We start from the raw sequence: 22,608 nt of genomic DNA on the forward strand, positions 1-22,608 counted from the left end.
CACAACCTACCCCAAATAGTTCTGGACAAACTCCAGGTTGCCCTGGGCCGCTTCCCGCACCAATCGATCCGCCGCCGACGTCCCCGACAGCCCGGACAGTGGCGTCATGTGGTGCTCGTTCGTGCGCTGATTGCTCAAGTCCATCATGCTGTTCGAACGCTCGGTGGCCGCCGCATGCGACACCGCCGACCGCTCCAGCTTCACGCACTTCGGGTTCACCGTCCACGCCATGTCCTCGTCCAGCTGCTGGACGCGCAGATCACCGTCACTGTAGATCTTGATCACTTTGCCCGACTTCCCCAGCACGTTGTGCATCGTTTCGATCCATTCGCCGTGGCCCTTCTGCAGTTGCTGCATTTTGGCCGCATCGCTTATGAACGTCACCACGTCGCCCAGATTGAAGCTGAATATTTTAACCAGTGCGGCCGGATGGAACGTCCACCGGTTTGCGCACCCCTCGTACTGCACGCGGATGTCACCCTTGTCGGTGATGCGGTGCACGATGCCGATCTTCGGCAGGTACTCCGCCATCCGCGGGTTCCATCCTCCGTGGCCCTGCTGGAGCGTCTTCAGGCGCTCCTCCGAGATGGCCACCTGCACCCGGTCGCCGACGTAAAAGTGCGAACGCACCGGCGGCGACACCGGCTGCTGTTCCTCTGGTTGACCTTGAAGGAATGGAAGGAAAGAAACGTTAGTAACCAGGGCCGGCTTACGCATGTCGATCATGTTCGCGCTCACTTACCTAATACTGGCATGTGATCCTTGTAGTAATATCCACCGACTGCCGGCTGCACGTACCGCAGATCGACGTTTCCCTTGTGCCCGAGGCGATACACGTTCGTTGAGCCGGAGGCCCAGGCAACACTGGCCACACTGCGACACGACTCGTTGTCCCAGCCACGAATTTCCATAACACGACCAGTCTTTCCGGGACCACCGTCCTGATTACTCCATTCCCAGTCGGGACCGCGCGTTACTCTTGCACCGACGAATATGCCCTTCAGCTGTACCTTGGTCGCTCCCTTCCGCGGTGGCAAACGGATGCTGCAAGAATGATGACCAAAGCGTCAGTGCACGGCCCTTTAAACCCTACGGAATTGTGGATGCGCGCGTGTATGCGTGTGTGTGTGCGTGGGCAAAGCACGGGTAGGGGTAGGTAGCCCACATCCCCTCGCAGGATGAAGAAGTTTTTCCCAAACGAAATCCCATCCGGAGAAATCCCGCGCCGAAAAACCGAAAACTACCCTAAAACGAACTGGGAAATTTCCTCAAGATGTGCGCGTTCGGTTTTGGGGTGAAAGGCCCGTGAAAGACGGTCGCTTTCTTTCTCATCCCCTCTTCCTCTCGCGCATCGTATCGTTTTGGTCTCTTCTCTTCCGGAAAATTCGTAACGAACATACGATACGATAAACGATGATCCGAAACTATTCTAAACCACTATGAGTACAAAGTGCAAAGTAAAATTTTTATTGAATGTGCATAACGAACGGAAACATATAATGAAATATAAATTAAATGGTCACGTTCGCGTGGAAATTCCTGCTTAATGAACAAACATAAAACAAATCAGGAATAAAAAAACAACAGTCAACGTCTCCAACACACACTCGAGGTAACGTTCTTCTCTCGAGATACTCGATCTCGTTGCGCTATAAATATCGGCATCCGCGGGGGGAAAGGCATGGGATCAGGAGGAGAACCGAACCAAAGGGAACCGTCAGGAAAGTAGCTGAACGGTATGTTAGCATTTAGTTGGGATTTTCCAAACCCTCTTTCTCTCTCTCGTGTTGATTGTGGTTCGATCGATTATTTTTAACGATCCCGAAGCCCTGCGCAGCGCCACTCGAGTTGAATTAAGGGCTTTTGCTGTTTTTTATTTAATTACTTATAGATTGCAGTGCCTCTATTTTACTAAGAATTGATATGAGCTATGGCACTAATCGGTTTTATGCGTTGAGCATTAGTTTAAGCTGTGATTGCACAAATGTGTTTTGATTTGCTAAGGACCTAACCGTTTAGGCTGATTTTAAATCATACAAAACCTACGATCGGCGATCAAAAGGAAAAGTTTTAGAGAGCAAGTCTATCAGCAATGCAAAACTGTTAGATGTTAATGAAAAAACTAATAATTCCGTCCAAATTATGATTCGAACGAACTGATTCATTAGGAAGGGAATTTAAACTTTCCACTGTCTTACCATCCATACATTAGATTGGAATAATAAAAATAAGGTAGTTTTTGGAACGTGAATTAAATTTAAAAAAAAACCCGATGTTTTGAGCATAAGACGTGAGCAAAACCACATTTGGTCTTGCCGGATGAAACAAATAAATGTGCAAATTCAGGAAAAAACCAACAATCATCCACTCAGGAGGAACACCGATCTTCAAATCAATTTGTTTTCAACGAAGAAACTAGGACAGCGAGGCGGAAGCAATCCACCACGACGTTTGAAGTACGTCACGCAGATGTGAGAACACTGTCGCTCCCGTCTGCACCACCAGGCGGAAACAATTTCCGGTAAGCGATGTTCCGGTAATATCTGTCCGCGTGATCTATACGACACGATGCATCAGCAGACATCCTACAACAATGACGCAACGCAGTGTGTACCGCAATTGTAGGACACCGTACGACGGCCCTCGATCAGTCACACGGTTTGCATATCTCAGAGTGTGGGGGATATGTCATGACACAACAGCGCGTGGAGGAGACGCGGCCGGAGCTGCGCGGGGTATTTGGGATTTTCCCAAAAGCGCACGAGTGGCCGGCTCGATGAGGGGGGAGCAAGCAAGTAAGCGAGCAAATAAAGTGAGGAGAAAAAAAAACAAAAAATCGCCAACCGACTCTTCCACCTCCCGTCGGCGAGGCGTGACTGATTTTACAGTTTTTCGGAGCAAAACCAGTTCTCGCAGCGAAATTATGCTGCTGCCCCTTCCGTTGGGTTGGCGGTCAATGGCAGGCCGTCGACTTCCAGCTCCGCGCGCGCATCCCGGACCGACATTTTTTCACCCTGAATCGTCCGCGCGAAAGACAGAAGTGGATGAGGATGAGCGAGCCATCTGGCTTCATGTGATTGGGATGGGGGCCATTTCGTTGTTCTAAAACCCCGGGGCGGACGATGATCGAACAGAATTGCACCACAAATGGTACGAACCACGGTCGATCTGCCGCCATTCTAAAACTAGTTCCAGCGTTAGTTCAGCAATTCGTGAAGCAGTGAGTGTACCCAACGAACAGATGTCTGCGTGTGTGTGGGGCGGGATGACGACGGAGGGGGGAGGTTGTAAAAATCCACTGGGAAAACCCTTTCCGATATTGTGTGCGCACAGCTTGAGCAAGGCCTCAGCGCACTAACGGAGGAGTTGGGTTTTTGTGCACGGTGAGTTCAGTTCTTGAAAACTGTTCCGAGGTCGAAGGAATCACCACCGAACGAACTCAGTAGACTCCCCCGAGTCAACTAACGCAGTTCAGTTGTATCGATTACCGTTCGAGGAGGAGCCTTCGGGGAGCCGGGGCCGATGACCGGAGTGTGGAGGAGCACTATGACTCGGTCGGCGGCCTCCGTCGATAGTGTCAATTTCCCGACGGAATTGCCCACAAGCCCACGACCATCGGCAGTCCAAAGTGACCACCAACACACCTTCTTGGCATTTAACAGGGCCAAAGGGAGACATGAATCGATGCAAAAGAAGAAGAAGAAAAGAACAACAGAAAAACCAAAGGAATCCCCTTCACCTTGCGCCCTGACGCAATAAGGTCCGGTGAACGCTGACCTCAAACAAGGTCTTTTTGGGGGCAGCAAGTACATCTATTCGATTAGCGTTCCCATTCTTTAGCAGTGTGTTCGGTTTTCCCCATCCAAAGCCCAGAACTAAAATCGACCGTTCTGAGTCGTTATTCCTTCCGTTAACGAATTGATAAGTCTTTGTCGGCAGGACTCGGCAGAGATTACAGTAATGGCCTACTAGTATCGCATACGTTTTTATGAGCTGAAAGTATGTGTTTCATGTATACAACAGTTACCTTCAAATATTTGCTTTGATATGTTGTTAGTTATTGGGTTTTTAGCATGACATCTGTTGGAAAACAAAGCTAACAAACCAAAACATAGAAAATACAAGCGGAATTCCGTAGAACTCTTGGATTTCTAAATAGGCATATTAAATAATAGCTTGATGGCCCTAAAACCCCGAAGCGGTCTAAGTCCTAACGACCAGATTAATCCAAATCTCATAGGTATGGCGGGGAAAATGTTCCAGCATAACATGCCTTGAATGCCCCATATTTTGTCACAAGCACTAATGTTGGTGTTTTGCCCTTCTTTTGTTTAGTGAGAACATGAACTGAAAAATGATAAAAATTCTTTTAAGAAGTCAAATAATTTTCAATGTTTTATCCATTAAAAAGGAGGGTATGGATATCATAAAACCATTTATGTTAACGTTTTTTAAACGTTGTTACGTGATCAACGGTGGGATTATCTTGCCAACTACGGAAAATTTTAACAATCCCAATAATAATTAATCGGAAATCAGGTCTCTTAAAATCCTACTACTTACAGCTGAGCATACCACCGGACATGCTTTCGAATAGTCAGAAACTTATCTGAGATCCTTAGCTGTCAAGTGATGAGTATCACATTTTGACAACCGAATAATAGCTCTGATGCAATTTTCTTGGGGGATGAGATTCGAACCCAAGAACTCCATTATCGAGGTTCAGTGCCTTTACTCGCTGCGCTATCGGAACCTTCTCTCTACAGTCGCAATTTCGCATACAAAACAACGAGTTGCTCGATTGATTTGAGCCTAAAACTATACCAAATACTTGTACCTCCGATTTGTTCTATCGTTCTCTCCTTATTTCCAGTGTTGTAATGTACCCACCCGATCGATTTGTTCTACTTACCCCACGGAGTTGGACGTCTGGAAGCGGATGAACGGATGCTCGAGGTCGTGCACGTCGTTGCCGTAGCAGGTGGCGCACAGGTCGTAGTACGGACACTCGGCGCACCGGAAGCGAATGCCGGCGATGCCCGCCTTGGTGCACCCGTCGCAGATTACGTTCGGGTGCTTCACGCCGATCTGCGCGTTGTCGATCACGATCAGATCGTACTGCTTGTGGTAGCCGACGCGATAGTTGGTCCGGTGGCCCGAGTCCCAGTTCACGACGACCGTCTTGTCCGGCGAGTGGGTCGACCCGGAGCGTCCTATTTCGCACAGCGTACCGACGTGTCCTTCACCGTCATCTGAGGAGTGTTGAGGGTGTGTTTGTTGTTGTTGTTGTTGTTGTTTAGTTCCGGCATATAGAATAGAAGAGAAAGACGCGAACACGAGATTACATCACAGCTCAAAAGGTAGTAAGACAGGGTTGGTTTTCGACGTTGTCGAACGATCATTTACATTTTTGTCACCACAACTTTCTTGACCGGTTTTGCTGGGTTTTACGAATTTTCAAACAGACACACACACACACGCACATAAAATTCAAGGAATTCGGTACGTCAATGTGCAAATCAAATCCAAATCAAACCGTCCTCACTTTTAACGCCTATCGCTCGCGTTTATAAAACACTCCTCTTATGCACACTGCGTCTTATCTTTTTTCCAAATAAATTACGCTGTTTTCGCTCCAACCAAACCACAACACCGCTCGAACGTACAACCGGAACTAGACAAAACTTGACCCTCAAAATCGCACACTGTCGCCCGTCTCGCGACCAGCAAACTTTCACTTAAGGTCGATGAGGAGGACAGCGAGGCTAAGAAAACACTCACTGGTGATGCAAATGGAACCGCCGTTTGGGACGGTTGGGGAGGAGCGTTACACTACCAAATCTCTCACTTTCGTTTGAAAGTCACCGTTGCTTATCTGCTGCTCACTACCCGCAGTGCGGACGCCTTGTCAGTTGAGTGAAGCGACCGTCCGCGACCGTACCTCACGATCGATTAACATTTCCATTGCATCTTCCCGTCGACGGCTCCGGCCATCGCGCGTCGGGATTTAAACGCGACGCTCTGGTGGTGCGTGGTCTCTTTCGCTCGCGCCGTTTCACCGTTTCTCTGTCTCAAGCACGTGCTGCTGCTGCTGCAAGACCCGCGAGTTGTTCCGCGAGTTGGTCCCCGACTACGTCAACAGACCCGACGTCATCCGCGTGACTAAGCCCGTTCGGGCAGCGAAGGAGACAGAGCGGGACAACAGGCGGATCGCGACCAGGATCCGGCCGATCTCCTCCGAGCGATCCCTAATGCCGCACGTCAAGTATCGCCAGTCGGATTTATTGTTTTTTTATTCTAACCACTTTTTTTTTCCTTTTTTCTTGTCCCGACCAAGATGGGAACTAATCGACACACGAAAGGGAAACCTTCCTCCCTCGCTATGGGAAGGTCCAAAGTACGGTGCGAGTAAAAACAGAACGGAAACCCGAACCGGGGGTCCAAAACAAATGGCACGACGAATCACCAGCCGAGCGCGCGTTGTTCTTCCATGTCCTCATTAGTCCTCCACCACCCGCCCTGCATAACCTCTATCATGGCGGACCAGAATAAGGGTATTCCAAGACACAGACCCAGACAGCAACGAAAACGAGGCCGTATTTGCCAAACCGCGTCGACGACGGATTCGGAGGAGTGTTTTTCTTTGTGTCCCTGGCCTGGTGGAGGCGCGAGGGCCGGGTTCCGTCTTATCCTTCAACTCGCGCGTTCAGCGTTCGTGGCCAAGGCGAGGGGCGCGCGTATAAACAGCACCGAAAGGAACCCGGCACGCACACTTGCGCAATGCGGACGTGGGTAGGAAACGATGCGAATGATGGAAAAATCGGTGCCATCGATCCGTTGGCAGTCGGAAGTCTCGGCCAAGGAGCATCGTGAGGCAGAGGAAGTAAGGAAAAGTACTAAAACCCCCTACGAAAAGAGCAAGACATCGCTAATAGAAAGAGATTCCTAAAGGTTACTTTTTTCTACCACCCCCGAACTTCCTCCCCCAAAAACGACAATGGTTGATGCTAAACGATAAAAAAAGGTGAACGACAAAAAAACAAAACAAACACCAAAAGTGAACAAATAGAAACGGAACTTGACGCAAACCACACACCACTGTCGGCTGGTTTCCCTGCTCGCGGCCAACGTCATCCTCCGCGGAGCATCACTTCCGGCTGCCGGGGTTCGGGGGGAGGGTTTTTGGTGGGAAAAGTCATGACGGCGCAAATTGGGACGAGCGGACTTCAAAAGGGAGTACGTACTTGAGAGCCGACGTACTTTCCTTCTTTGGTCCTCCCGTTCTTTGTTTGAGGCATAACACACTTGGCGAAGGAAAAAAACAATAAATCATCTAACATTAGCTTTTTTGCCGCTTTTTCTCAACCATTTTTTTTTGTGGTCATTATCGTACACGGCTTCAGTTGGTTCGGGGAATTCATTCATACGCAATAATTGGCGAACCGGGCGACCGGGTTCGTTCGGGGGTTCACATTCCGTAAGAATCATGCTTCAAGAATAAAACATCACAATTAATCTATTCCCTCCTCTCGGGTGCTGGGAGGGGGGGATTGATGGAAAGCTTGGAAGAATGCTTGACATGCCTGACAAGTTCCACATCCACGTACTTCATAATGCACATGCAAAAATGATAAGCAAAATCATATCAATCAAGCTCATTCATTTAACTTCCCCTCCTATCTCCCGTTGAAAAACCATGCTGTTCTTTGTAATGCTAGGCGGTATGCCTATCGCTAGTATAGCTTTGACCTTTGATATGTCTTTCTTTGTACGTATGGGCTTTATGAGCGGGTTTTTCCGTCGGTCTGAATTTGCAACACACTTTATCAACTATAATAAGCTTTCTCTTTGTGGCCTTAAACAAAATGTTAGCAAATTAAATTCGTTCGATTCGGGGTTATCCATGACGTGTACAAGGGTTTCCTACTGGAAACAAATTTTGGGAGCATTTCTTCGCGACCTAAATTACCAACGCGAGAGGATACGTTTTTCCAGCTGCATTCATCATAGGAATATCCAAGATGAATGTTGTTCGTAGGGCGTTGATTTGTTGTTTGTTGTTGCTTGCTTCTTCAGCAGTATGTGTGCGTGTCTGGGCATATGTCTTGCAGATGGGCTTACGAAGATGGAATCCCAACTGAACCCCGTGAGTAATGCAACGCAACGCAAGGTTTTTGGTGAGGTGAGCTCAGACATACTTATACGGAATCGTCAGCGAAACAAACGAAGCATGACCGTGACTTAAAGTGGGGCATACTTCGGCAGAAAATGTTTACAAATTTCTCACCTTCACAGTGATTCGGAGCGCGATTCGAGATAAAGCAGCACAAAGTATCGTAGAAAAAAGGAGTTAGCTTTTGCTAATTATATTTACAGTAAGTTTTTGTCGTCCTGAATGATGTTGGAAAAACCGCAAAACCGCCCTGCTGCAGCGGCGGGCAAGCGGTTAACTGCATTACCAATCCAGGCGCCCGATATGCAAGCCCGGGAAATACCCAAGCGGCCCGGACGGGCGGGTCGAAGACGATCGACGCCAGTCAGGAGATGGCTAGCACAGAAAAACGGAAGTAGATCGCATCGTTCCCTCCATCGGCTGAGTGGGAAGGCCGAGAAGGGAAGCGGAGGATGAGCGAGGATGACTAAATTATCAACAACAATTATCGGTCCATTCTTTTCACTCTCAGGAGACTCGGCCCTACGAGAAAGAGAATACTGGAAAACGGATGCTGGTTCCTTCTGAGGGAGCGTTTCCGTGAAGCGATGCCATATGCGTCTGTGTCCTGTTTGCCCGGGAAATCCCCCGCGATCATCGCGAGTGGGATAAAATTCCCCCGAAATGCAGCGCTTTTCCTCCGACGAGCTCGACACGGCAACGCTTGGACGGTTTCGAACGGCAGATGAAAACACGTGAAAACACGGGAGGGAAAACCGTTCGGGCGTTGTTGGCACGCGTGCCTTTTTCCCGGGCGCGGGATGGAGCCGCGGGACACGCGGGTCGCGGGTTTTTATTTTAAAATAAATCGTCTTGTTCCAACACTATTTTTAGCCTACATGGAGGAGGGTGGAGGGGATGCGGTGAGCCAGAAACTGAGGGGCGGCAAGCGAGCAGTGACATTTTCCGCGTTTCACAAGGCGTGCGCTTCGGTAGGAACACGAAGGGTGTCCGAGGGTCTGGGATGTTTCAACCCGCGCTCGGCTTAAATTACACGCGAAGAAGCTCGAAAGAGCATTCCCCCAAGTCCTGCACGGTACACAGAGCGTCTTGGAGGAAACGGAAACGGGATGTTGAGTGGAAAATCTCGGCAGCAGGAGTAAAGACCACACATTAAAAGCCACCGTTTGTCCTCCACCCTCGGCATGGCACGGGAAAAGCCGGGCGGAACGATTTGTTGCATGTTGAAAGGATTTCCCCGGTGGGGGAAAAATCGCGCCTCCGTGGAATGTGCGTCGGGCATGTGTTTACATTATATCGTCACGCTACACAGTCTGTTCCTGCAGCACAGCCAAAAGGGAAGCGCAACAGGCCTAGGAAGCACCGTTGTTCCCGACATACGTCCCAGCGTGCGTGAAAAATTCGGGAAAAAGGTAAATGACACCTCTGTCGCCGGTCGATGGTGGGCAAATGCCATCTTCTTGCCTCGTTCGTGTACTGTCTGGCGCAACCATTGGTGTTGATGGGTCGACGACGACAACCGGGATTGTTTGTGGAGTGTCTGTTTCCTCAGGTCTAGCTTTGGTTTTAACTATATTAAAAGGTTATGCTTCAATGTGATATTTTAATATTAATGAGAAATGAAACCTTGTATAGTTCTATTATTACAGTAACTTTGAAAAGAAAAGGTGTCGATTCTTCTTACTTTAGGCGCTTCATATCTTGGTAACCGAAAAATTCTCAAGATCATTTCTGAAAATGGTGATTTATACGATGGATAAATTTTAACGAAAATAATAATGCGATCGAAATGTGACTAAGAGTTATGTTTTAAATGAAGTTTTAATTTGTATGATAATATATTAGATACGCTGTAGACGCACAATGTTATCGTGCCAGAACACATTGGAACAAAAGGAACATAGTTTATATAGAATAATTTATAAGCTTCATCGAGAAGTGAAAATATGGCGATACTTTATGAAACCTTCGCTATTAATAGTGCACAATTAATATTGTCAGATCAATCATTTAATTAAAGCTAGTCTGCTGAAAAATGAAAAAGATTGCGACTACAAGACAATGTAGTGATGTTTTAAATTGTATAATAAAGTTGCAACAATCACCAAAGTTATTAAGATGATTATTTGAAATAACTATCAACAAATACTTTGCGAAACAAACTTCCGAATGTGTTGGAGAGCTTCTTTAAAATGCTAAATGTCCTTGCAGTATAGTCAAATATTCATGCTTCGACTGCACCATCTAACCGCATGGCTGAGGATTCCGGGGGGAAAACTTCACGTGAAGAAGTAAAACACGAATAAAATGAGCCTCTCTTGCTCCCTCTCTACCTCTCTCTTTCCAAAGCACTAACGAGACAGGAACATCCTAACTAAACCGTATGATTTTACCATCCGCATTTGCAGACAAGCCCCACATCTGCAGTATTGATTTTTGATTTTTATTTTAAAGCTAAACTTGATCAGCACCGCTACTAAGCCGACTTGGCTTTGGCATTCCGTGAGTGCTTCGAGGGGATTACACGTCGGGAACGGATTTACGGGCGGCTGAGGTTGTGGTGCGCAGGGAGCGCAACGAGCGAGACACGACAGGAGATTAAGGCTTCACAAAGGCCAATATGTCGTGCTATTTATGTACGGATGGTACATACACACGACCTACACGTGCGGCAGCACATGCAAAAACAAACAAGGTGCCATTAGAAGTTGGAAACCGTAGTGCAGGGACATGGAACGTGAGCGAAGCTTTTGAAGTAACTTAAAAGTAAAACAACGAAAGAAAACAATAAACACCATCCAGCGATGGAAAACCCAGTTGAAAAAAAGAAAACCGGATAAAAGTGATAAACCAGTACAGTACTTTCAACCTCCATACCATACACCTAACAGAATCGGGTTTATACCCATACTAAAGCGATTAATTGTACTGACTGATCGTGTTGTTAACGTAACGATCAAATGGTATCTCCGCTAAGTGAGTTACCAATCGCTTGAGCATTATCTAATTGAAAACCGTAGCGTGCAGCGCAACGAAAGGTGGATCACACCGTGAAAGTACATGCTCGAACGAACATGCTGAGCCACACGCACGTAGGTATGTGGTTTCGGTACCGCGGAAAAGCCCAATTGAATCGAGGAAGATCAAAATCACCCTCACCACCCTCCCAGATTGATGGTTATCGGACATCGTGACAGCTCGGGCAGGTCGCTTCATCGACCGGCGAGAAAGGTGGTGAGGCCAAATATTGTGGGCTCTAATCAATGTAACACACTGGAGGAGCCATCGAATCACGCAAGCATTACAGCACCCGCCCCACAGCCTGTACAAAGGCACAAAGTATTCACGAACTGCTAGTAGGAAGCTAATTTCTGTGAAAGTAACAACAATTGACCGATGGTTGAATGAAAACAGTTACATTTTACATGAACAGTAAAGCACTTGTTCAATTCCATGTGCCATTGTGTTGCACAACGTAGCCGATTGTGTTATGCTAAGCTCTTGTTAACTACCAGGCGCACTAACCGCTAATATAAAACTATTGAAACTTCCTCGAGATTACCCAACAACCCCAGAACTATATTAAGGTTTTAAAGGTATGTTATGCAGGAGGTAAGGAGTAAGATAAACTTTTAAGTAGAAGGTAAACCAGAATAAGCACAACAGGTTTAACGAGTAACTAACAAAAACAAAAAAACAAGTTATTTGCGTTGCAATTTTTAAAGCTTACCAATAGTTAAAGCTTACTCGGAATATATTTTTAATGCTTTCAAAACATGGCGATGAGTCACCAAATTTTCATTAAATTTTAGTAAACAATATGAATCATTTGATTCGTAGCATCTTGTCATTAAAAAAAATGAAGTGTGACGCAGTTGGATAGAAATCACGCAAAACTATTCGAATGATTATGCCTGAGCAGTATACGTTCGGAATACAACTATTCTTCTATACTGACAAATGTGACGTTTGCAAAGTATAAAAATACATGTAAATTCCAAAGTAAATTACTGCCATGCAGATTTAGAACGCCAACCGATTTTAATAAGGAAATGGAAATAACCACAGTTTAGTTAAAAAAATAATAATGAAATGTGTCTCTCAAAAATTAGTACGTTAAAATTATCAACCAGTGGTAGACGTGCTTAGTAGGATACCAAAAATGTGTGTGATGAATAAATATATGATGACTTGCAGACAAAAGTTATTGTGTTTAGAAATATTTTTATGATGGAGGTGCATAAATTACCAATTTATCCGGGCAAATGCAAATAAATAATATTTCAAAAATGTTTGTTGCAAAAGGTCAAAAATGGTGAACAATGATCACCAAGTTTTATCATTTCATCACAGCTCATCTCAAATTGCTACGGGAACCTTCTTTCAGCACATCATCATTACCAGCGCAATTTCCATTCGACACCAATGCATGTAGGTGTTCATAGTTCAAAAGTAAATCAGCACATATCTGCATACGGTAAACTACGCAACGTCCGCTGAGTACAGAACGCATCGAAGTGAAATGATTGGAAACGGGGGAAAAGTTTTCTAATTATCCCGAAACTGCACTCGATTGACATTTGCTTTCGATGAAAACCTCAACCCATCCACCCCGAGGAGGACCTTTTGCTCCTTCGTGTACGTACGTCACACACGCTGCTGACGACAGGTGAGATCGTTGTCCTCGTTCTCTGTGAAAACAACAATACGCGCACGTGAGCATGCCAACCGGAAAGGATTTGTGTGGGCTCTTCGACACGCGAACCGCAAAACTTTTCCCCGATCGGCACCCTTCTTCGGTCCATCGAGATTTTCCTCCGCTCCGGGGAGGGGGAGGGGAGGTTTGTAGTGACATTGATTCAAATCAGAGTCGAACGCTTGAGCTTTACAGGCACGAGCCAAGGTTTGTTGAAGCTAAAAACAATCGCTCAGTTTTGTAACAGCTCTGTGGAAACAACTATTTTGGTAGCTTTTTCTTATTCCATCATTAAAGGAAAATGCTTTCTATCAATTTTATTGTGACTATTTAACAAGCACCGTTTGATTTCGTAGAAGATTAATTCAATTAAATATCTTGTACGAAAGCAGAACGGCACTCCTGCAGTGAACAATATGCCACCACGGTTGAAACAGAATGGCGAAACTGGCGAATTTGAATCATCGGCAGGAAAATCCGCCACATTAATTCAGCAATTAATCAATCGCCAACCGATCACGCAATCCGGCCATTCGCTCGCCATCGTCGTAAGGGTAGAAATTAATTAATTAGTTGATTGCTTCGAGAATTAGAGAATGAAACGCGCTCCGTCACTGATACCCTTGCTCAACAACAGTCGTCTCTCGGTGGTGGTAGGGTTTCACAGCGCCGGTATTGCTCCAGTGGGTGGTGGAAATCTATCTCCCACTGCTGGAAGAGCTACTCCAGCTTTCCCCGAAAAGGGAGGCAACCTTAAAAATTGCATCACCTGAATGTATTTCGGGTTTTCAGGGGGGTGCTAAAAATAAAACCCCTCACGTTCATGGGACAAATGTGTGTGTGTGTGTGTGGGTTTGTGGGAGGAAAGTGAGCCAATTAAGATGCACGATAAATGTCGACGGATCGATTTCCAGCTCGTTCCAGACTCGTGCTGTTATTGTTGTTGTCGTCGACGAGCAAGCAACGTTGATGAAATGAACAACAAAATCGTTCCGATTTCCCGAACACGGGAAAACGCCAAACTCAACGCCCAATCCACCGTCACTCTCGAACAGATCCGAAATGGCTTGATTATGGAAATCTATGCGCCCACCAAATGGTTTAGGATGCGATTTCGGGGAGAGCGAAAAACCCGCCGGAAAAACACAAACATATCCTGCATCGCAGAGCCGCGCGGTACGGAAACTGGCCGATGTGGATAAATCGAATGGGAAGATCAATCGCTTTGTCAGATCATTTCCCGCAGCAACAGTCAAAAGAAGAACGAGGGAGGGAAGACAAAAAAAACCGGAGAAAATCCCAAACGGCTAGGAAAGTTTATTTTCCCGTTCTGCTTCGCGGGTCCTGCGGGACTTCCAGAGGTTCGTGGGTAGAAGACGCTCTAGATAGTGCGGGGTTTGAACGCGGGAAAGTTTAGGGGGAACCCTGTTGGGAGAACACTACAACATACTCTCTCACACACACACACATAAACAACCCACGAAGGCGCACGCCCGCCCTAAGCAAAGCCCAAAAACCCACAGGAAAAAACCATCAACACTGCTTCCGTTGCCGCTCGCTGGCGCCCCTTTTTTCGTCCCGTTCGATCTTTCCCTTCTACCTCACGTCACCGCTTCCCCGCCGCTGTGTCTCTCCGCGTGAAGGTCAACGTCCAGGTGGGTTGGTGGGAAAGGCGGGTAGCGATGGTGGTGGTGGAGGTAGGCGTACCCCGACGATACGCCCACCGATCTCTGGTGTTTGTTTGTGTGGTGCTTGCGCTCGTCGTGTTTATCAGTTCCGGGGTTTTTAGGGCAAATTTTTCCGAAACATTAAACCCTTTACTCGCCACGGAAAGACTTCCTAGCGTCGCAGGGATCTTCGCTCGCGTGAAACAGGAGAAACGAACGGCAGTAGGGTAGAAATGGTAAACGTGTTCGGGCATTGACGGGATGGAGTTTCCTTTTTCCAATGGGTTTTTTGTCGCTTTACTACGTTAAATGTTGTTTACAAAAGCCAACAACCGGGAATGCCACCATCTCCGCGACACTAGCATATGTGCCTTGAGGAACCAAATTTAAATTTATACTGGAATTGGACCAATTAACAAATAAACCAGACCACTTGGACACACTGCCCACTTTCGAGCTTGAATTGGCCCCAGACGTTCTTTTATGATTGACAATTCGTCATCAGCGTCATAATCGTGACCAAATTGCGGGGCCCGGTTTTCGGAGCCGTTTCCATCAATTTTACCTTCAACAGACGAGACAGCCAAACCAATGCGGCCATTCCTCCGAGTTTTCCACCACCAAGCAGTTATTGCGAGCGGACCGAGAAAATCAAATCCTCTGTCTGCCCGACTTTGTCACGTTTCGTCTACGCGCGTCGCCCCCGGCGTATTTTCGTTGCCCGAAAATAATTGGCTGCCAATGACGGCGATGAAAATAGATCTGACCCCAAGGGGACCACACACGCACACACGCACTCCACAAACCCTCGGGCGCCTCCTCGTTCTACCGTCCCCGGGCCGCGAATCGCGATCGAATGTGTCACCCAGCGACAGACACACACGCCGGACCCTTGTGGCGTTCTAGTCGTGTGCGGACATCGCCATCATCATCAGCATCATCATTCTAGACGCCCGATATTAGAGCCGGGAGCATTTGACTGCCAGACGAAACGGTAACGCACCGCCGACGGGACTAATTTTAGAGCGCGACCCGCGAAACGCGCTCAAACAATCGGGGACGCCATTTCTATGCGATCGGTCCCGAAAGGAGTGAACGGTTTTCAGGGAGGGGATGGGGAAACCCGCCAAGGGGGAAAACACACGGCGGGCAACCGGAGCGCAGGAGGGAAACATCGTGTTCGGGATCTTTGTTGGGCGTAGGATCGGTGAAGTGAAGTTTGCGGGCTCGAACAACAGATGGCAGCACTAGGTAGGCTGCACACTGGAAATCCGTCCTTTATGTGCGTCTGGCATATGTTTTCCAGGACGATTTTTCAATCCTGAACCCGAAACAAAGTTAGCATAAACATTTTAAGCAGCTTCGCTCAGAGAAAGTATTAAAATTCATTGAAAAAGTTTCAGAAGACGAAACGTATATCAACCGGAATACTCACAGAAAAACTTGTTGCAAATCGAACAACTAAGCGAGAGTTGAAAAAAAAAACTATTTGTATGTTCACGTAGCATATGACAACAATGAGTGTTCAACGTTCGCAGGAAAGTTAATTTTAAAAATGAAGGTAACGGTACTGTGTGAGCGCTATTTTATTGTTTAATAGTGTTTGAAGTAGGGAACATAGGAAAAGTACAAGAATATACAAAAATTGGTCTTAATTACTTTTCATCGAGAGATGGATATGATGTGAGTAACGATTAACAACCTAAAATCAAAAGATAAAATAGAAGTTTCCTACACATCTTTCTAAGTAAGGAAAAGAAACATTTGAAAATAACAAATACGGCCAACAAAACAATCAGTGTACTTGTTTCGATTGACTTGATTAATTGATTGAAAATTAAAATAAAGACAATCATAACATCATAAGTTAGCCCAACTCTTTCAAATCACTCCAATTTACCCAGCGAGATGGCTATTGGTCGTATTTATCTTCTCTGTTTTATGTGACAGTGACTATTGCTAGAATAGTCCACTGTTATAAGAATAGATTTGTGAATATCCAAAGGATTAAGAATTAGAAATTAACGTAAATTGCCTTAATAAAATCCAAAAAAAATATGTAAGTGCATATTCATGTGGCTATAAAGAATTTGATATGAGTATTTTGATGCCCTTATGAATATCAATATATCTTTCAATCTTATCTCATACGAAGAAAACCCCTGAAATACCATCAGATCGAATCTAGTGTGGATATATTCCTTATTCAAATCATGTGTAATACCATGTAATGTAATAACGCAATATTAATAAATAAACTAAGGAATGTAATTCAGCTCCTTGGCTTACCTTGATCCTGCCAGATCCAGTCCGGCCCGCGGGCAACTCGGATGCCCGGCGCTAGCATGGCTGGTGTCGCCGTATTGTCACAGTCCGGTGCCACCCCGGCGTACGCTCTCCCCCTTCGCCTGCTGGCGAACCCGGGCGGGTCGGTGTCACTTGGGTGTCGCTCGGTCGCCGCCGTCGTCGTTGTCGTCGTCGTCGCGGTCGTCGTCTCCGGTTGGCCGTGGAGCAGCGCGAAGCAGTATCTGCCCAGGCGCGTACACACTACCGCCGACTCCGACTCCGCCGCCGTTAGCACTTCATCTGCCGGACGCTGCCAGGGTGCTGCAGCTGCGTCGCTGCATCGACTTCGGGAACGGTCCGCAACCGCAATGGTAACTGCAAACGGGAAGAAGACGCGGTGGTGAGAAACTCTAGTCAGCAGAGGGTGGAAAATGAAGTGTAATTGAAAAATTATGAGTAATTAAAGTCGGCAGAATTTGAACAAGTGGAACCAGGCTGGCCCGAGGGGGGGGGGGAAACTGTTCGACGGACCAAGGAGTACTTTTTTGGGGAAGATGAGCTCCGATGCGGGGGTCCCAAGGGGGGTTGAAAAGGGGGGCGCTTTGACGAACCCCCGGCCTGGACGCCGGGTAGCGCAGAGCAAATCGAATTAACTCGCATTTAATGGGTCAACAAGATGTCGAAGCGCCGGACCGGCAAACTGCTGAGCACAGCACAACAGCGACCGGCGCCGCCTGTGTCCACTGTGGCTGGACAACCAACAACCGGACCTTCGGGAGCGCGGAGACTGACCGACCGACCCAGTCGGACGGACGGGTTACCATCGTTCATTGGTTTGCAAACGAAAAACAACCCAGGGAGTGACACTGACGTACGTGTCTCTAGCGCTCTCGAGGCGACTTATGAAAGTGCGCGGCGATGTGGTAGGGGTTGGCTGTGTGCAAAGGGACGCTCGGATGCCGGACCCGGCACCAAGGTTTCGCCGCTGCGAAACGAGGGAGCATAAAACTTTATTCACATCTATTTATTGCTGTCCATTTCACTCCGTTCGACGACGAGCTATGCGGTATGTGCAAATATTCAACCGTTTATCCGCACTCGTCGTCCCCTCGAAGGAATCCACCATTTCCAGGGTGTCTTGCATACGTACTGTACCCCTGCAGCGGTTGCCGTGCATCGATCACACAGGGTGCCTCGGAGAGGAACCATTACAAAATCAATTAAGGCAGAGAATTAAACAATTCCAAGCGTTACTAATGTAAAATAATCATTATGAAAATGTCATGGTTTGTTTAAAATATTGTTCAAAAGTGGGCCATATCCTGTGACTTGAAGGATATTTATTTCCTTAAACAACACTTGCTACAAAATGTGAAAGAAATACCATAAAATTTTCGGAAAGCGCCGAAATGTATGCAAATGGCAGATATCATAGAAAACCTAGAGCCAAAAACCTTATTTTGTGCATGATTTTTTAAAAAATAATTTGAAGGGACGTGCATAATCTATTTTCGAATTCCTTCTGGATGAAATTAATATGTGATTTATTTATTTTTTTGTCAGAGCGGTTTTATTCAAAACCAATCTATTTTGTTCACTACAAGAAGAAGGTGTAGAGTGTTACCGGTGTAAAACTATTCACTTGTTGCTATTTTACATTGCAGTATTAGACAGAAGAAGATAAGAAAAAGGGAAGACTTCATTGAAAAGTATCTCGGTACATGTTTTTGTAACAAATACCCCGGAATTAAATAGGTCAATATTGCTTATTTAGATCATAAGGCGTACCTAACTCAGCATCAAGTCCCTCTCATAAGGCCTTTTGTCCCTTTTGTGGCGTAACCCGAGCCTAGTCATGACTCTAAGGTCATGAAAGGGTTAAAGAGAACTGATCACCCTGTGGTACAGTGTTCGATATTAACATCGAAATATTTAACAGTATGTACATAAATTCTCGTACCGTACCGCGCCACCGTTATTTTCTGCACAACAATGGCACCGGATGTTTGGAGCTGGGGGCCAGACGCGATAAACCGCTTTTCTTTCCTCTTCCTTTTATTTGCCAGCTCGCGGTTCGTGTGAGTGTGTGCTGCTTCTTCGGCGGACATTATACCCCAAGACTGGAAGCATAAGAGCGCCACACATAGCGCACCCTCCATTCAGCAGCATTCACATCACCGGCGGTGGCCGATGGGGTCAAAGTGCGATGACTAATGTGCGTGCTATTTCTCGGTGACAGCATGGAACCACAAATGAAAACACGTGCAGATAACAAAGTCATCCACAATCGACGGCTGAAGCGTTCCCTAATCGCGGGAGTGGTTATTTTTCTCGCTCAATCGAAAGCCGTAAACCTGGCTAGGGGCATATGGATCGTTACGCCCGAAATTCCACGCCATTGAGCATTTATAATGAAGATAACGATACGTGCGTATACGTGACGTCGGCGTGCAAAAATGGCCTCGCCGTATGACGGCGTATAGCACCCGGTGTAATTGAACAGGGAAGTTGCTGGAAAAGTATTAGACCACGATTGAATCATGCTGGCGGTAATCGCACGGTCCGGACTTGTCCTGCTCATTTGCACGATAATTACGCCACGCAGTTGCTATATAATTAGCACGATGAAGCAGTTGCATGCATTTTTCCCACTCCCAAAACGGCGCACGTATAATTGACGAGTGTTGTTGTTGAAATATTCTTCACAAAATATTACCACCAGCACAGTTACAACACCGCATGGAATAATTATCCCACACTTCCCCCAGACGGCCATCGCTTTTAATTAAAGGACCATCGAGCCGTAACGAGAGTACACGACCGCGACGTGGTGTCTGTGGCTTTGGCTTAAGAACCCAGCAGTTTTCCACCGGTCGGTAAGTGCTCGAGTACCCGTTCGGCGTGAGGGGAAAACGTATTACATCCCCCCTTGGCCCATCCAGAAATCCCACGAGAACATGGACTGTGGCTGGTGGCGTTCCCATGGGAGACACCCGACTCCCATAAACCACACAAATACGCATACACACACACACCAGTCCGCGCGTCGAACCACATCCGGTTTCATTTAAAGTCTTCCGCTCCGAACTTCCACGGCACGCGGGTTTTCGGTGGGAAAACCGACCGAGCAAGAACTAATAACCATCGCCCGACGAAGGGTAAACCACACACAGCGAAAACAGGGAAAAATTAATTGTGAAAAAAACAAGTGACGACGATGATGATGATGATGATGGCGATGGTGACAAAATGGACCCTATCTCGTTGTTTGCGCGGCGGTTTCTGTACTTAAATACCCGGGACGACGGATGACGCGCTCCCAAAACCAAACTTTTAGTGCGCCATTCGATGAGGTCAGTACGGCGGGGCGGACTGATTCGATTATCAGACGCACCGACGTGGGGAGGGCGCCATTTTGTTTACATACTCCACTTAGCGGAACATACTGATTAATACCGCTGAGCTGAGGGCAAAAAGGACTTTAATGTGTTTGATCAGTGTGCTTTGTACTTCGGAGCCTCGTCATTGCCGAGCGTGTGTTTATTACTACCGTCCGCAAAACCGCTCGTGACTCGTGAGTTAGTTGTCGATCGCGATGGCACATCGAAATGGCGTTTCAAAAATCCATCAATACCAATCAACAATCGGTTCAACGGGGTGAAAAACAAATTTGTTACCGGCGAAAAGCTGCTGAGCGTCGCGGCTCGTACCAGCTCGCTCTCCAGCCTAATGAGCACACCCCTTTAAGCTCCATCCCTTTCGGGGCAAAGAAGTGGAAATCTCTTTCCAACCCACCCGAACATTCCCATTGTGTTCCGGATATGGTCACTGGCGCGCGGTTCACGCGGTGGGTTGGTATGTTGCTGTTTAATTCTATCGGTCTCTATTTCCGGTCCGGTGGGAGGAGGTAGTGTGCATCGGTAATTTACTTCCCGAACCGGTGCATTGCATGTGGTCAACAGTTTATATCCATTCATAAATCTACAATTTAAGTAAAACAAATTGAACCAGAAGTTTGCAAAAGATGATAGAAAATAGTTTTGCTTGAAAAGAAAATACTTAAACATTATAATGGATGAAGAAAAATACAAAACAACAAACAATAAAATTAAAGATTGATCATCATCAAACATGCACAGATGTTAATAAACAACACACATGGTGGGATGAAATATGAGCAAACTTTTAAATGTGAAGGCGATGCACGCGTGCATTGGTGGAATAAGAAATATGACCAAGGCGTTCCATGATATACAGATATCCTGCCTACCGTCTCTACCTCTGTGAAACCACGAGCGTGTGACGATCATTGTGCACGCAACAGGTGCGGTATTCTAAAACGGAATACACAGTTGATACTTGCTAATACCAGAAGCAAAAGCGACTCTGGAACAAAATGTGCGGGATGCCGGAACGGGCGAGAATGGAAATATTAATAAACACCAGTTAGAGAGTGTTGCCTGGGTGATGGCATGGATGTCAGTTCTGGTCATTGGTCATCTAAAAGGATCACACGACAATCGTCTTCTTAATAAGTAATGTGAAATGAAGGTATGAAGTCATTCGAACGTATGTTTCCTCTTTCGGATACGATGTCACTTCAAACATATAAGAGAGTCAACTGCACTTTCCAAATACCTCCACCAAACATTAGTAAACGATGCGGACACTGCAGTATCATTGCGGTGTCCGCAACCTTTTGTGTGTGTTTGTTCCCGAATGTGGTGACAAAAGAATACGCCAAACATGCAATGGATGCACCAACCTTATGTGGACGTTTGACAATAGCGAGAGACGCGAAAGAAAAACTAGCCAACGTCATCCAACGTGACAAACCACTTCGAACCGGCCTTGGAGCACCGGAGCGATGCGTCAAACCGCTGCTATCGTTTGCTTCGTCTCGCCAGCCTCAATTCACCTGCAACAAACGAGCCCCCGTTCAACGATAAACCGGTAATAACCTCCCAGCAGGTAGCAGGCAGTGGGGGGTCCGCGACAGCCGAGCGGTAGCGCCGGTTAGAAATTCGGCCCATGAGCGCCGGGGCTCACCACCTCGACGGCGTGGGTTCGAATCCCAACCGAGACCGGACCCTCCCCTGTACGAGAGGACTGACTATCCACGTACAACAGGGAAACAAGTCTCGTAAGCCCTTAACGGGCAGGCATGACCAAGAGGTCGTTACGCCAAGAAGAAGAAGGTAGCAGGCAGTATGTGCGTCCGCAACTTCCTATCCAACGGTTGTTGTGATTAATCCCTCGACCGTTTCGGTAACGTGGAGGGAACAAGCGGAAGGTTTTACCGGTGGTCGCTAGATTCAATTTGAATCCAATACAATTCAATCTGATTGAATTTTCGACGCGTACATCGAAGGGGGTTGTTTTACCAGCGATGTGTTTGAAGTATCACTGATTTTATTTGAATGTAATTCCAATCGTTTTCAATATAAGGGTTAGATTTAGTGTTTTCTCATTTTAGCTCGTAGTTACACTGGACTTCTCCGGTAAGATTTATGTTGAGGCTTCAAGTATTCGCAACAGCTCATTGTTTTTCACAAAATTGTGCATTGGGTTAACAAAGTAGTTTGAGGGTAACAATACTCTAGTTTGGTTGAATTTTAAAGGTATTCGGGTTAAATGTGTTTTAACGATGCTTGAAAATAACTACAAACCTTAAGGGTATGGGGCAAACGATGCGTAATCGCTAGCGTAATAACGAATTACGCTACTTTATCTGTCAAAAACAATTTTGACTTTCATACCCTATAATCGCATGTATAATCCCTGAG

At 46.6% G+C, this 22,608-nt stretch overlaps 1 protein-coding gene across 2 annotated transcripts in view; it reads right to left on the reverse strand.

Moving 5' to 3' along the window:
• Window positions 1-22,608, reverse strand: part of LOC131263083 (E3 ubiquitin-protein ligase MIB2) — a 44,639-nt gene that overhangs the window by 2,822 nt on the left and 19,209 nt on the right. For both annotated transcript variants that reach the window (XM_058265229.1, XM_058265231.1), the window contains exons 3-6: window positions 16,826-17,197; window positions 4,913-5,252; window positions 743-1,044; window positions 11-665 (exon numbers count right to left, since the gene is read on the reverse strand). In XM_058265229.1, coding sequence (XP_058121212.1) covers window positions 11-665; window positions 743-1,044; window positions 4,913-5,252; window positions 16,826-16,883 — 1,355 coding nt within the window. In that variant the 5' untranslated portion in view covers window positions 16,884-17,197. The remainder of the gene's footprint in view (window positions 1-10; window positions 666-742; window positions 1,045-4,912; window positions 5,253-16,825; window positions 17,198-22,608) is intronic.

Source organism: Anopheles coustani, chromosome 2 (assembly GCF_943734705.1).
Source record: "Anopheles coustani chromosome 2, idAnoCousDA_361_x.2, whole genome shotgun sequence".
NCBI classification, from domain to species: domain Eukaryota; kingdom Metazoa; phylum Arthropoda; class Insecta; order Diptera; family Culicidae; genus Anopheles; species Anopheles coustani.